The sequence below is a fragment of the Phyllostomus hastatus genome, unplaced genomic scaffold, assembly GCF_019186645.2.
Source record: "Phyllostomus hastatus isolate PE091 unplaced genomic scaffold, TTU_PhHast_1.1 phas_scaffold_78, whole genome shotgun sequence".
Taxonomy (NCBI): Eukaryota; Metazoa; Chordata; class Mammalia; order Chiroptera; family Phyllostomidae; genus Phyllostomus; species Phyllostomus hastatus.
In genome coordinates, this window is record NW_025334041.1 from 39,819,845 (window position 1) to 39,836,666 (window position 16,822).

The 16,822-nt window shown below is 31.2% G+C and overlaps 1 protein-coding gene across 8 annotated transcripts in view; it reads left to right on the top strand.

The window, feature by feature from the left end:
- Positions 1 to 16,822, top strand: part of CACNA2D1 (calcium voltage-gated channel auxiliary subunit alpha2delta 1) — a 460,101-nt gene that overhangs the window by 385,922 nt on the left and 57,357 nt on the right. For 4 of the 8 annotated variants that reach the window (XM_045827339.1, XM_045827341.1, XM_045827340.1 and 1 more), the window contains exons 13-18: positions 1,417 to 1,495; positions 2,361 to 2,410; positions 3,832 to 3,921; positions 8,665 to 8,742; positions 10,896 to 10,970; positions 11,240 to 11,314. In XM_045827339.1, the coding sequence (XP_045683295.1) occupies positions 1,417 to 1,495; positions 2,361 to 2,410; positions 3,832 to 3,921; positions 8,665 to 8,742; positions 10,896 to 10,970; positions 11,240 to 11,314 (447 nt within the window). Of the gene's footprint in view, positions 1 to 1,416; positions 1,496 to 2,360; positions 2,411 to 3,831; positions 3,922 to 8,664; positions 8,743 to 10,895; positions 10,971 to 11,239; positions 11,315 to 14,802; positions 14,860 to 16,526; positions 16,586 to 16,822 lie in introns of those variants that run through there. The other 4 variants (XM_045827337.1, XM_045827338.1, XM_045827343.1 and 1 more) reach the window with 2 other exon arrangements.

Genomic DNA, 16,822 nt, shown 5'->3' on the forward strand with positions numbered 1-16,822 from the left:
GTTTAGGGTATGGCACTTAAATCGAATTATCACTAGGGTGGTTAACCTGTTTATAAAAGTATTTCCATTTAGGAATAAGTTCAACTGTATAAGCAGTAACACTAAACACACACACACACACATATACACACATTTATATATATTGTGTTGCTTTACATATATTATATATAATATATATATTTGTGTTACATTATATATTTTATATGTATACAGCCTATAAAATGATTCAAATGAAGAATTTAAGAAAATCAAATTGTTACACTTCGAGAGGAGGGAGAGAGAGAGAGAGACTGTCACTAGTCACTAACTTCTGTTAACCTAGAACCAGTCATTTATTCTTGCAACTTGAGGTGGTTAAAACTCAGCTGTGACCATGAAATGGCTCTTCACATAACTACTAAAGTGAACCTTGACGACTTAAGGGTTGCTCACATAAAACTTTACAAGTGAAACAACAACATCCCCAATGTACGTTTTGGGACAGGGTTTTGTTTTAATGTGATTTCTGTGTGTCCAAGATGAGTGAAAGAATAGAGAACAGATGTGAAATCTCTTTTGAGATTTGTGCTCTGCAATCATGTGGAAAAGATGAAACAGATGAAACAATTAGAAAATGTCAATTCAAACAATCGACATGAAATAGGGAAAAGCTCTTAACATAATAGTTCAAACCAGCACATGAAATCATGGAAAAGTGATTTTCTCCATGTTTATCTTTAGAAAAAGCTAAAATGTGGAACTTAGAGTATTGGTTTTGGATTACTGAATTGGTGAAAATCAGTATGTGTTAAACAGCCACTTTATTAGATACTTGTTAACATCATTAAATTTATCTTCTATATTTTATAACATTATTTAAATTTAATGACTTCCAATAAATATTTAAGTTACTATAATTTAAGAACCATCTCAATTAAATTTTTAAATATTTGCATATTTTATAGCATGTTAGAAACTATTTTGATTTTCTTTAAATATCCTAGGAGCTTAAGGCAACTAAAAGTATAATGACCTCCTTTATGAACACATTTTTGTAACCACGTACCTTGAAATAGGAGAATTTTCTCTTGTGCAATATTAGATATATGGATAATATGTTTTAACCAGATAAAACAAGTGAACTTAGATTGGACCTGAAAGATACTGTTTCTCCTAATGATCCCTTCGTCATGTTCCTGCCATAGGATCAGGATGTTGTGCAGAGCACCTACGTACTACTTTAAACAGAGCAACTGAAGTCTATGGTGATATTTCTCCCTCTGGTGTTTTCCAGAATACTTTACTGATCTCAGTTTTGCTTGTCACATTAATCAACTGAAAAACATGCTTTTATTTATTCTTTACTTTAGTTCTTTTGTTGTGCAGTTCAGTTAAATAGTATTCAGACTAACAGATACCTGCCTTTCAATTCCCCAGGTACGAGTATTCACGTTTTCAGTTGGTCAACATAATTATGACAGAGGACCCATCCAGTGGATGGCATGTGAAAACAAAGGTGACATCTTTTTTCTTGACCACATTTTATTAGAAATAAAGTAACTTGGTAGTTGTAGTTTCTACATACTATTTAAAATAATCTCAAGTTGTAGCTAATTTTTATAAGAATAAGCTGCTGAGCATATTTTCTATAGGCAAAACACACAGCACAACAGACTTTGTCCCATTACATAAAAATTCAGACATGGGTCATATTATTGTAAATTCATAAAAGGATAAGTTATTGAATGATGCTTAAGGAGTCTTATCAAATATAACCTTACCTAAAAAACTAAGAATGAAAGAACATCTGAATTACATAAAACTTAGACATAAGAAAGTGTGACATGTACATTTTTTATCTGGTTAAATTATTGGTTTTAAAAAATGTATTTTTATACATCCCTAGATATTAATATTTTGTTAGTAAGTCTATATTTCTTTGTACTCAGAAAAATACAAGTTGCCTTTTGAAAAATAAACAGTAATCACATAGCAACAAAAATAACCTAAATTTATTCTGAAAGTTATATTAGCAAATATTTTATATAAACATAATTATCAGATACTCATGCTCATGTATCTTTAATAATTGATGAAAAAAATTTTAATGATGCCACATTTTCTACTACTTTTTAGAAAAATAATATTTATTTTATACAATGTAAGATAATGTAGCAAAATTTCTAATAAACTGCACATTTGTTATAAATATAATGTTATGAATATAATTCTTAAATGTTTTAATCAAACACTTTTAAAATTTATCAGTGGCATTAATATTTTGGTGTTTGCACAATTAATTTGAAAAATGCTTTTTTACAAAGTGATAAATAATTGTGTGACCTCACAAATTTTCATAAATATGTATATATATGTTTCAGGTTATTATTATGAAATTCCTTCCATTGGAGCAATAAGAATCAATACTCAGGTATGGCTTTTAAAAACTTGATTGTATTTTTTTAGTTATAAGATATTTTCTGCTCTATATGTGTGCAACATGCAGAAAATAGGTGAAAATGAAAACATTTTGTTACATTTATGTATAATATTACATTTGTAACAAAATGATAATATGGCAATGTATTGGTTCTTTTTTTTAAGATTTTATTTTTTTATTTATTTATTTTTAGAAAGGGAAGGGAGGGAGAAAGAGAGAGAGAGAGAGAAACATCAATGTGCAGTTGCTGGGGGTCATGGCCTGCAACCCAGGCATGTACTCTGACTGGGAATTGAACCTGTGACACTTTGGTTCACAACCCGCGCTCAATCCACTGAGCTATGCCAGCCAGGGCACAATGTATTGGTTCTTATTTCAAGAAAGTTCCAAGTGTTTTCAGACATCCTTATAAATAAATATATTGTTCTTCTCAGATGTGAAAACATCATACAAAATAAATAAAATCAAAATTACTAATAATCTTATTTCACAAATTTGAACTTTATTTTATTGCAAATAATTTAAATCAGTTTTTCAGGTTGTAGGTACCACATAGAAAATTAAACAAATAAAGTCCTAATCAGAATTTAGATATATCCTCAAACCCCTGTAAATATTTACCCCTGTAAATATACTTACTTGTTTAAAATAAACTTATAACAAAGAGATGTTTTTTCTATAGCCATTTATTTGAAAACATGCCTGCTAAATAACTTTGTACATTGAAACAATTAAGGTAATTAATATATGTTATTTTTAAGAGTTCTTAAATTACTGTTTAAATTATTACTCAATCTTGAACATAACTGAGGGTCTTTAAAATAGACTTAGTCAAAATTTAGCATAAATAACATGGAATTTGTGGAAACAAATACTGAATACATCGAATGTTGAGATGAAACAGCAGCAGCTGCATTTGAGTCTGATGTCTAGATTTGGCACAGCATCACATTTATTTTGTGATATGTTTAAATGTAGTTTTGAATTTCAGCCAAACAAATCTGTGATATGAAAGCAAATACATGGCTGCTTTATTATTTCAGATTTGTACAATTCCATCCAGTAAATCATAGAGCCTTAAAATAGTTTAGATTAACATAAAACAATTCATGAGGAATGTATTTTACTTATCATTGGCTTTATCACAGAAAGAGAATGTTTTGATTGTTACTAGGAAAAATTGGGGTAGATATATTGTAAAAATAATATAATTCAAATAATGTTGATTCAAAGCATGTAGATCTACCGTTAAAGGAGTACCCAAAGTAAGAATTAAATGGTTACATACTTTCTGTCTTAATAATTTTAATTCCATATTTATTTTTAATTCTAGAAAATTTTTCTTCTGTGAAAATGATTTCTTTGACACAGCTTTACTAGTTTTCAATCATTTAACTTTTTTTAATACATAGGAATATTTGGATGTTCTGGGAAGACCGATGGTTTTAGCGGGAGACAAAGCCAAGCAAGTCCAGTGGACCAACGTGTACCTGGATGCCCTGGTAAGAGGTGGTTGTTCAACTAAACACTGCCGTTGTAAGAGCACACTGCTGACTTCTTTGTAGGTGACATTTCTCTTTTCTTCATTAAATCTTTCTAAAAAAACTTCTATCAAACATTTTTTACTAGAATTTACATATAAAGCTCTACTTTTGCATAGTAGAGAACTATAAAGTGTTACATTCTTTTCTAGTTGATCCATTGAGAATGTAAAATTTCTAACCTAGAATCTTGAATTTATGGGGACATCAATAATTTTTTAATGTCTACGTAAAAAAATTCTGCCCTGGCTGGTGTAGCTCAGTGGGTCAAGTGAGGGCCCGCAAACCAAAGCATTGCTGGTTCGATTCCAAGTCAGGACATAAGCCTGGGTTGTGGGCCTGGCCCACAGTAGTGGGCATGTGAGAGGCAACCACACTCACTGATGTTTCTCTCCCTCTCTTTTTCCTTCCTTCCTTACCCCTCTCTCTAAAAATAAGTAAATAAAATCTTTTTAAAAATTCTGAAGGTCATGTGAATTAGTACCTATTACTACAGGTTTTCAACGAGAATTTTGAAGTATGTTTAAAGTAGACTTCATCTAGCAGAAGCATGTGTATCCTCCGCTAATCAAGCCAGATTCAAGTACATGTACTTTTAACTAAGTACATATACTTAGTTAAAAATTCTAGCTTATCTTGTCCTGACCAGTGTAGCTCAGTTGGTTGGGTGTCATCCTGCAAAGCAAAGGTTCACTGCTTTGTTCCCTGGAGGAGGCACATTGCCTGGGTGGTGGGCCAGGTCCCCAGTAGGGGGCGCACAAGAGGCAGCCACACCCCCTCTCTCTCCCCCAATTCCTCTGTCTCTGAAAATAAAATCTTAAATAAATAAAAATAAAGAAATAAAAAGCTTTTTAAAAATATTTACCTTATCCTGACTTCATAACAAGCCTAATCACCTCTTCATATAAAACCCCTTGCTTAGGTCAATCCCAGGTATTTATGAAATAGACCATTGAAGTGATCAAATCTGGTGTGAAATAACAAAATATGCTAAGTTGTCTATCACACAATTAAAATTTCAAACAGGTACTCCATTTTATTTTGCAGGACTGGTTCTCAAATGGGGGTGATTTTGCCCTTCACAGATCACTTGGAAATATCTAAAGATATTTCTAGCACAGTGACTGAAGTGGGGAGGGGCTGCTGCTAGCACCCAATAGATCAAGGCCGGGGATGCTGCTAAACGTCCTAGGATGCACAAAAGAGCTTCCCACCCCCATCACTCATACACAGTGAAGAATCATCCAGTTCAAAATGTTAATAGGGCTAAAGCTGAGAAGTCTTCTTTTAATGTGAATTTTACTTTACTTATGTGAAAGTTATAGAGAGTAATTACCAGACTTAAGGTTTATTCACATGCTAAATGTTAATAAGATTTATTAATGATTTTGCTAATGTAATATATTAGAGGAATCAAAATACTAAGCTCTCAAAAGTACATGCTGATTCAATAACCCATTTTCCTACTTGAAATTCAGTTATATGCTGATTCTACTTTTCTGAATGCAGTGATGAACCCAAAGGGCAAAATGCAACCCACTTAAAATTACTTATCACTTGGTTCTTGTAAAATAAACATATACAGGAAGTTAGAAGAAAAATTGGCACTATTAGCAGCAGCCTTGTGTGCTAAGACAGATAAAGCGAAGCTTGCTTACCTCAGGCCCTAGTTAAAATTACTTTCCAGTGTTTCCTCTTGACATCACATATTTATTTAAGGTCACATGGTCATCTAAAGCTATGGTCAAATTTTTTCCTTTCCCAAACCATCGTAGTACAGAGAATGATAGGAGGAGCCAATCATTATGCCCTGCTGTATTTCCTGTAACCAGAAGTTCATTAACCAACATGTGTGCATTGTTGGTAAGGTTCTTACTGATAGTACAAATGTCAGCAAGAAGACATTTTATTTCTAAACATGTTGTTCTATAAGCTGAAAATGAATGTGAAAAAAAATGCACAGAGTATTCTTTTTACTGACTTGAAAATGAAAAGTGACCCATCTTGTATTTCTAAGTATTTGTTCGCAATCTCTGCACATAGCAGATTCTAATTGTATGTTGGTCAAAATAACAGTTATATTAGGAAGGAAAAAACTAAAAATATTCCAATAAAAATGTAATAAAAATAATGAGCAAGTGAAAAGAACTCAGGAAATTCAAAAAAAAGAAGCCATGTATTTGGAAATGAGTAGGGTAAGATTTAAAAAATGGTGACATATTAGCTGATTTATGACCTCAGGTAAGGTTTCTATAATAGGAGGTGAGCAGTGAACCACACATGGAGTATGGTGTGAAAGTTATGGAAGTGCTGGGTGCATCGAAGGAATGATATCTCAGCTATTTTTGGAGATAATGGGAGATAAGTACAGAAATAAGACTGGGACAATATCAGGAGATAAAGTAAGTTTTTGAATAAAAAGAGGGGAAAAAAAGCTGGACTCTAGAAAATAAATATCAGATATATTCCAGAAGAGTAGAAGTCTTGTTTAATTTTTCTTTTTTATTCTCTAGACACTTGTACAGTGCCAAGGAATAGAGTTTAGTTTTTTTGTCTGCTTTATAAATAAGGAAGAAAATGAAAGTTGGACACTAGTGTATCCATGAATTTATCTAATATATTAGTCTAGTGTCTCATTTTAGAACACATTATAATATTTAAAAGCTGGCTAGGGTATTCTATATAAGTGCAAAGTAATCCAAAGAAAAATATTATATCTATATCTATATATATTATACTACACTAGTATGTATAAAACTATTTATATATATTATAACTCAAATAGAAAGTTTGCCAAAAGGAATCTCTAATGAATTATCTTTTGGGTACTAGTTTTATGAATGATCTGTAACCTTGATTTTATTGAGGTGAAATATTTTCATTGTGAATGTTAATTTGCATATTTAATTAAGGATGTTTTCATTGTGAAATATTCTTGTTTAGGTCTAGAGAGCTAATGTGTGTATCATTGTGCACCCAAGTACATGCAGTTTTCTTAATTTTATTCATCCCCCCAAATTTGCTGTCTTGTTCTGCTAAAAGCCTCTCTATGATTATCCTTCCTCACCTGATTCAGTTTCCATTGTTTTGGCCCTTCCCACATGCACAATCTTAAACCACAACCTAAAGCATTTTCTCCGTGAGCCCATGCTGTTACTGGAATGAGAACAAGGGGTCATGAGATTTGTATGTAGCGTGACTATTCACATGAACATTCACTAATATTTTCCACTAACATCATCAACAATTTAAAAATTATTTACATAGTGACTTTGTTCAAAATGGTGTTTGACATGAAATAGTGGTGATATATATATTGGGTTGGTCAAAAAGTCGTTTTAGTTTTTTCTCTAAAATAAAAGATACATTTTTCATTTTCACCAATAACTTTATTGATTTAGATATTTGGAGTATGTAGGCCCTCTCTCATGTGGTATTACATTGATTGTTTTCAATTAATGTCTTGATTTGACCACTACAGCTGCAACTGGTCTACCTGACTGGGGAGCATCAACCAGTGAGAAATCTCCAGCACGAAGCTTCACAAACCACTTTTGACACATTTGATCAGTTACAGCACCTTCTCTATACACTGCACATATCTCTTTTTGCATTTCAGTTGCACTTTTACCTTTCTTGAAATAATAAAACATAGTATGCCCAAATGTTTATTTTCTTCCATTTTCAATATTAAAATGACTACACAAAAATTCACCAATTTTGATATTTTTAAATGCATGCTGATATGACAGCTGTCACAATACAACCTAATGATATTGTTTCAAATGAAGTTAAAAACAACTAAGTGGTACTGGAGCCAACCTATGGAAAAAAACAGACTTTTTGGCCAACCATATATATTTGCTGCAGATGACAGTAACAAAGAAAAGGCAACCTCTGACTTGAAAATCAGTTCATTTGGACTAATCCATGGGTTAATTTAATATATGACATTATCTACATACTGATTAGTTATTGTTATCATAAACTGATTTATGACTAGTCTTTCATAATTGATGCTTGAAGTTTTTGTTTTGTCTGCATCATTTTGCTTTGTCAAAAGTTACTCTTTATTTTGAAGGGTATTTAGAAACAACATTGCTTCTTTACTTTTTTAATTCTATTTTATTGATTTTGCTATTACAGTTTTCCCAGTTTGTCCTCCTTTGCCCCCTCTACCCAGCACTCCCCACTTCATCAGGCAGACCCCACAGGGTTTACCAAAAAGACCCCAGAAATGCAGTGGCAATACATATTTCTTCCATTCATAATGTTATTCTGCTACACACTTGTGATTTAGCATGAAGCCTTGGGCTTGGGCATGAAACAGAAAATATGAATGAAGCTTCAACAAAGGAAGGTAAATAAATAATTTGAAGTACATAATATTTTAGGATCACTCTGCTCATGGAAACCTCTGATGTTAGGTGAGCTATCACCGTGAAGAAAAGAGAGTGGAGGGGCAGGCTAACTGAAATGTTTAGTTTCAGCTGATTTTTTAAAATCTTAAATTATTTGCAGTGCCCTTGTAAAGTAATATTTTAGATAATTCATAGCTGCTGAATAGATCTTTGTTATTTCTACTACTAATTTTTGCCTCTCTTTGTGTAGTACAAAATGCAGTGTCACATATCAAAGACTAATGCAGTATAAGACTTTAAATTGTCATTTTAATTTGCTTTTTTTCCTCTGAATCTATTTTAGGAACTGGGACTTGTCATTACTGGAACTCTTCCGGTCTTCAATATAACTGGCCAAGTTGAAAATAAGACAAACTTAAAGGTTAAAAGCTAATTGATAACATTAATAATAATAAGTGATAAACTATGACTTTGAATCTCAGTGTGGATATTTCTATAAGGAAGTTCATACAGTATAACTGTCTGTGGGTCGTAAGTAAAAGGCAACAGCTGCTTATGTGATAACTACCTGGGGAAAAGGAAATACTGGTCAAGTTCTCTGCTTCCCCAGAAACAAGATTCAACTTAACTCTATTTAACTGTGACCTGATGAGAACACAAGTTCAGAGACTGGGAGTTATTATGTGATAAAAGGGCAATACCATTGTGTGCACATTTTTAAATGCATCTATGATATTCATGTATTTTAGAAAGAACGTCCAAACAAAATCATGGTGATGTGTGCACCACGTGTACATAGATGTATTTAATGAGTCATTCCTCCTCCAACTCCCATTCAAACAATTGTTTTAATCATCTGTAACTTAAGAATCTGATTCAAATAAAGAGTTCTTTTTATTTTTTCTATCTTTAAGGTTCAGGAAAAATATTTGAGTTTCATGAAAAAAATATTTATTTCTATAACACTAGTATATTGCCAATGCAATAAAATGCTACCCACCTAAAATTCCGAAAGTTCTGAAAAATATGTATCTTTTACTTGTTAATTTACATTTCTTACTTTTTAAATACTTTTGGCTTAAAAGTAGGGTTGCATTCTTATTTCTTAGTTTGCATCAAAAAGAATTGAAGAATGCCAGGGAATACTGAATTTCATTTGCAGTCTGGTTGACATTCTTCATTTGAGGGACATTTATTTCCAGTTTATGATATAATGAAACCTATTACATATAAACATTATTTGTTTCATTATTATATATTTCACTTGAGCTCCTTATTTTAATAATGCAGCCATAGAAAACATTGGTTATTCCTCTTTGGAGGCCCATTATCATTGTTAAGTATCTGTGAGTCATAATATAATCCACCAAGGAGTAATTCTCTGTCTCCTCATATGACTGTATAAGAATTGCTTTAATTTGGGACTTTGCGCAAACTAGGATTGGTTCAAAAGAAACAGCATAGTTGTTGGCATAACTTTCTCATTCTTTAGGCACCTACACAAAGTTTCAAGAGTCCTTATAATAACTATAGACTGGATTTCATAATTTTCTTTGTGACATTTCCATTTATTTTACAATTTATATAATTCTATTTCAAACAAAAATTCCTTCCCTGGCTGCTGTGGCTCAGTGGACAGAGTGCTGACCTGCAAACCAGTTTGCAGGTCTCCAGTTTGATTCCCAGTCAGGGCACATTCCTGGGTTGCGGGACAGGTCCCTAGTAGGGGGTACGTGAGAGACAACCACACGTTGATGTTTCTCTACCTCTCTTTCTCCCTCCCTTCCCCTCTCTCTAAAAATAAATAAATAAAATATTTTTAAATCCTGATTTCATATCTTAACACTGTTTCCATTTCTATGTCCTGTAGAATACTGTGATAGCAGTTTGCTAACCAGCCTCTTTGACTTGCAACTAAATCTATGTTGCCCATTCTTTGGTATTTAAAGGAAATTAGCAGCAAGCAGAAACAGTGTTTTGAGGATTTCTGCTCTTTATTACCAATAAATTCATAGGCTTTTCAGGCTAGTTATCAACACACAGACACTGTCAACAGCAAAAATCTATTGTTTTCTCATTCCATATTGCCCAACATCTTTAAGCTAGACATATTTGTGTTTCTGAATGATGGAGTCCACCACAAAGTCAGTCTACAGCCACACACATTGACACACTCACAGAGCTACCGCTGCTGAATGTACTGTAGCAATAAAGTTAAGTATTAGGAGTGATGTGCACAAGAAGTATCAAATAAAATTTTTAATATATATTTTAATTTTTAAGCTCAATGATCAAAATTTTATTTTTAAACTAAATAATAAAAAGTGATAAAATTGTGGGGAAACAGTCAAAGCTGAGAATCATTGTTAATCTTGTAAATTGATACATATATAGCATTATATATACATGGCATTATATATGTAAGTATATTATGTATGTTACATATATGTATATAAAATTTGAGTAAGTATGGTATACAACTAATGTCTAGCAAAGGGATAGATAATGTAATGATTGTGTAGAAATATGTAAATTTTGGTTATAAAACACACTACCGGTTTTGCTCTCTTACAGAACCAGCTGATTCTTGGTGTGATGGGAGTTGATGTGTCTTTGGAAGACATTAAAAGACTAACACCACGTTTCACAGTAAGATACAATTTACCCTTTTAATACCTATTCTGTTTTAATACCTATTCTGCACTAATTTAATTTTTCCATAAAGCATTAATTAACTCTCAAAATTTGTACAATTATATTAACAAAGAAACTAAATGTTAAAAAGGATCCTTAAGATAAAAAACAAAGATACTGTGTTATCCTTTTTCATGCTTTAAAATGTATATTTAAGATTTTTTTAAATGAGAATCTCTATCTAAATGTTTTTGTTGCTATTGATGTTGTGTGTTTGTTTCTAGCTGTGCCCCAATGGCTATTACTTTGCAATTGATCCTAATGGTTATGTTTTATTACATCCAAATCTTCAGCCAAAGGTATGTATATAATTTGTTTACAGTGATTAGTGTCCTATAAAATTAATTATTAATGTTATTAATAGGCTTGTAATTTGAAAGTTCACTGTATTCCACTAAATAGAAGAGAACATTATTATATCTGTAATGTTAGTAGATGAAAAGACCACAGTTTATAAAATATGAATGTGTGAAAGCAGTTTTTCATTTTCTCTTACCAATTTAACTATCCAAAATTTAGCAAACCAATATTCTTATCTTAAAAATAAGAATATCACCACTGGTGCCTGAGTTCCTCACACCCCTCTTGAAACTTTGTTTAAGGCTGTAAGGTAGTGAAGGCTATCACCTCACCCTGGTGTGAACCAAGAAATGTAAGCGATGTTCCACAATGCATAGCCATGATTTCTGTTGCCCTTTTCTTCTTGCATTATCTCTCCCTTTCATCTTCCAGAGTGTTTTTTCCCCTACTTTTGATCAGACTTGTAAACATATGTATGCAATTCAATAAGTAAAACCCAATGGGATGGGCTTCAGAAATGGGAAGTATTTATTAATCAGTGAGTTATCAGAAAGTTATAAAACTGTAGATTGACCATTTTATCTTTGTGTCTATATTTTTAAAATATAAAGTATTTTCTTAAATATCTCAACTAACATTTTTTACTTTTTATTAATGTTCACAGGTAGGGTAAATTTATTTACTAGTTAAAATTGGTAAAATCTCATAATTGTACTTTAAAAATATTTTCAAATTGTAAACTTTGACGATAATCCTGAAGATGATTTAAACCATATTATAGTGAAATGTATGTAGACTTTTGCATAATACCTTTGATTTCCTGGTCATGGATATTTAATGTTAGTGATATTTTAGGACATATACAAATATATGAGCACACACACACACTACACACAAAGTTGAGTCATTTAAATATTGTCAAGTCAATATAAGAACCATTGATATTAAAGCAAAAACATAATAAATGATTTTAATGAATATCTATTCTAGTTTTTCTCACTTTGGAACTTACTACCATACAGTTTGTCATGATCTAAATATTTGCAATTAAATATAGCTGCTGGTCACCCTACATCATTTTAAAGGTATTTTATTATGCATGCATTATAGGCATTTTTCACATGATTATTAGTCTATCAGAGTTCTTTCTAAACATGTCACATTAAATTCATCTCCATAGAGTTGGTTATGAGTGGCTAAGCAGTCTATGATTTTGCATAGTTGGACACTTTTTCATTTTAAGAATTAAAAAATGGTGATGTTACTTTTGGTTTTTGTTTATCCAGTCTATTTTAAATTATGTTATCATAACTAAGCTGACTAAAAGTAATAGCAATGTGATGTGCTGAAGGGTGTGAAGGATCCCTATTTTCATGATTGCAGGTCTTAATCCATTCTCCAAAGGAAACTAAAATATGTCATAGACAAACTAGTAAAATGTAATGTGAATAATGCACATATAAAAAATATATATAAATCCATCAATTAGACCTAATAATTTGAAAAAGATTTTCCCCTTTTCTGTATTCTTCTGCTAATAACCAATATTTATGTAGAAAATATTTTGTTACTATTTGAAAATATTAATATATATGTGGCTCATATTAGAAATTAATTTATAAAAATTCACACAATTACAAAGAACATATAAATTCCATAAAAATCCTTATTATAACCAGGTATGCCAGGTACTTTTCTCAGGATTATATTAAATTTTTATATTTTATATAAAATTATTAAAAGTATGCAACAGAACACTTAGAAAAATATTTTAGAAACCATTTCAAATAAATATTGTTGAAAAGTATATTTTTTCTGAAATTCATACTTGTGAATTCTCATCAAGTTAAATATTATGATTTCTATTTTTTAAGAGAAAAGTATGCTTGATTTTATTCAACCTTTATGAAGAGTTATAAACCAACTCACAAATTTAGTAACGCTTAAAAAAAAAACTGGCAACTCCACTGAAGACATTCAAGATACCGTAGACAACACTTTCATCAATCTGTTCTTGTAGCTATTGCATTCATGGCAATTCTATGTATGTACATCAATACCTATGGAGCCCTTATTTCAAACTGTCCTACAAAGGAAAATGTCAACAATATAGTATGACTCTTCTTATCTCTTTTAGATGCCAACTTACTCATTATGTGCAGGTATAAGCAACTAACTACTTAGTTGTATCTATTAATATCACCACACCAAGCATTTATGTATTCAGAAAGATAGTGTTTTCTTCAAAATTACCTTCCTTTTATTTTCCATCATTTTTATATAGGATATAATACTGTTTTTGTAAATGGTGTATATAGATGAAAATTATTTTGATAGATAGTAGATTAGGTATGCAAAAACATTGGTTATAAAAAGGATATAATTGGGTCTGGTAAAACTGAAAACTGCTGCTATATACAGGCCCACAGTACTAAGGCAATGCAGTTGGTTTATCAAATCTGTTCATGTGCATTTGTCTCCATCCCAGTTTTTTATTGTTACAAACAAAACTGCTATTGATGACCAGCACAATTTCTATTTTGTGGGTAATGGTGTATGCAATGCGGATAGATAAAACAACATCATAAAAGGATGATATAGTGTGCAAGAGAGCTGTTTGAGAAATTGACAAAGGACCAATATAGTAAAAGTAGGTATACTAACAAAATTCATTCTAATCCTTTAATCAGCAATTACCAATAGAAAAAAAGGAAAATAATCATTATGATTTATTTCAAAACTCATTATTTTTCCATTTTTGTTTCATTTGCATAATCAGATTAGGTATATATATTAGATATCTCATTTTGATCAGTCTTAAGAAATATTTATCATAAAAGGAATAATTATCATAAAAGGAATTATGTTTTATAGGTCAATACTTAAAATAAATCTACATCCCCTTCATTGTCCATGTCCATGAGTCATTTTTCCTTTTGGGGGAATGTATGGGAACTAAATTGACAAAAGGGAAAAAAGTACAATACAGGTTAAATCTAAAAATAAAACAAATCTATAGTGTTACACATGAATTCTCCATTAGTTCCACAGATACAGCATTTGGTGTCACTTAGGCTCAATTTGTAAGGGTTTAAAATTGACTTTTTAAATAGTCCTATAATACTTATTTTTAACACATTTGATTTATGTAAATTCTATAAATTCCTTTTTTTCTTTTTTAATCAGCATAAAAATTGTCTGAGACAAACCATATTTCTCACTTTCTACTTCCTCACTCTTTTCCTAGTAAAAAAGGAGAGTATGAATAGTCATTTCCCTAAAAACAACTTCAGAGTATTCTTACTAGCTTAACATTTTTTATTTACTGAAAATATTTTAAAACTTATATTTTATTTATTGACTCTTTATTAACTCTGTGATACCTGTTTCTGGTAAAGGAAATATCTGATCAAAATTAATTATAGCCTAGAACCCTTACCTATGTTGAAATGTAGTATGATGAATTACCATCTTTCTGTTGCTTTAGCCTATTGGTGTAGGTATACCAACAATTAATTTAAGAAAAAGGAGACCCAACGTTCAGGTAACTGAATGTAGTTAGCAGTGCCTTCAAATTTACTAAATCAGAGTTGGAATTAAGCTTCTTGTTCCAAATTATATGATTCATGCCGCCTTTCCTGACGTCAAGCTTCCAGAGCATGAGCTGAAGACGAGCATCATTTCTCAATAAGTTGGAGCAAAAACATTATTAATGATGGCAGAACGTATGCATTGGCTAACTAAAAATTGCTAGCAAATTATGTAATAATAATGTTAACAATCAGCATAATCATAATCAGATGGCTTCTAAAAATAAATTGATTAAATATTGTGAAATTAGTGTCACATCCGTGTAATCCTAATAATTTGTTTGTAAAATTAACTTCTAAGTGGAATTAAAATACAATTTTGATGTGAGAGTTTCTATGAGCCATAAAATTTAAGCCAAAATATTTTGAATTTCTAAATGAATATTTTTAGATTAGAAATTAGAGAAATTTCCCTTTAGCTAATTAAAGAAGTCCAAAATTAAAAATAGACATGAATTGTTGTTGCTTGGCAAACTCATTACATTTTTTTCTTTGGCAAGAAAATTTAAACTTTATTAAATGTATGCATATTTCTTTAAGCACCCTGAAATAATTAATGTAAAAGGATACTTCCTGTGGTTTAGTACAGTTTAGTAAAAGAATTTAGAATTTTGAAAATAGTTCAATGTGATTTAAGATTTCATATGATAGCTTATATTTCTTACAAAAGAAAGTTTGTGGCATAATAGAGATGGTCCCCTACTTATGATGGTTTGACTTACAATTTTTCAACTAGCAATGGTGCAAAAGCAATATGCATTCAGTAGGAATCATAATTTGATCTATTTCTGGTCTAGCAATATGTGGTACAATACTCTCCCATGATGCTGGAAATGGTAAGTGTTCTGAGTACGTTAAAGTAGGTTAGCTGAAGCTATGGTGTTCAGTAGGTTAGGGGGTAGTAAATGCATTTTCCACTTACAATATTCTCAATTTATGATGGGATTTGGGGGGATATAACCTCATCATAAATTGAGGAGCATCTGTAATAGAAAGGTAGTGTGATATTAAGAAGAAATCCTTGAGCCAGAAATTAGTAGAGCTGAGGTTTAGTTTGCTTCTACTTACAGCCATAACTGTAAACTTGAGTAATTAAGCCCCATAGTATTTCAGTTTTTTCATTTGAAAAGCAGGAGGATTGAACTAATACTTGTTTTCTTCCCCACAAAGTATATCCGCCTAGGAAATAAAATATATCTATACATCAATTTTCAGGCACTATTTCTTGAAAATTCTTATTTAATTTGGCCAGGGATACAATCCAGCCTTCTGTTAGTTTTTAAACTAGTCCAGGCTGTTCTAAAGAGTACAGCCACTGGATTACCAGCTTCATTCTAGTTCTCAGATTCCATGACAGTTTGAATCTCATGTTGTTAACATCAATCTCTATGTCTTTATGATTCCTATGGAGGTTAAAATTATCCTTAAGTCTTTCCTTGATGTAATTGTTTATGTTACTCTTCTTGCATGTTTCATTCTGTGTTTTTACCTTAGCAGTCATGTACATCTTAGTGAATTTTTATTTTTGTAGTATTTTCATATATTGCATGTAAATATTATGATATAATTGAAAGATGAGCAAACTGAAAATTGGTTTGTTTTATTTTTGTTTTCCTTTAAGGAAACCCCAAATGGCAAACTAGCAACCACACAAGACTTCTGAAATTTGGGAATATTTTTAGAACTACGTATGTAGTATTTTTAATAATACTAATTATTTCGATTTAAAATTTGTTAACAACATTGCCTTTTATTTGAGTTCCACAAATTATGTGGTTATTCTGTCAGTTGATAATCAAATTTTACAAATAAGAAATGTTCAATATTTAAAATATCAGACAAAAGTATTGGAAGTGGAGGAACTTGATTCCACTTCTCAAGTCCCTCTTGGTGCTTTCTTATTAAAAGATTCTGCTT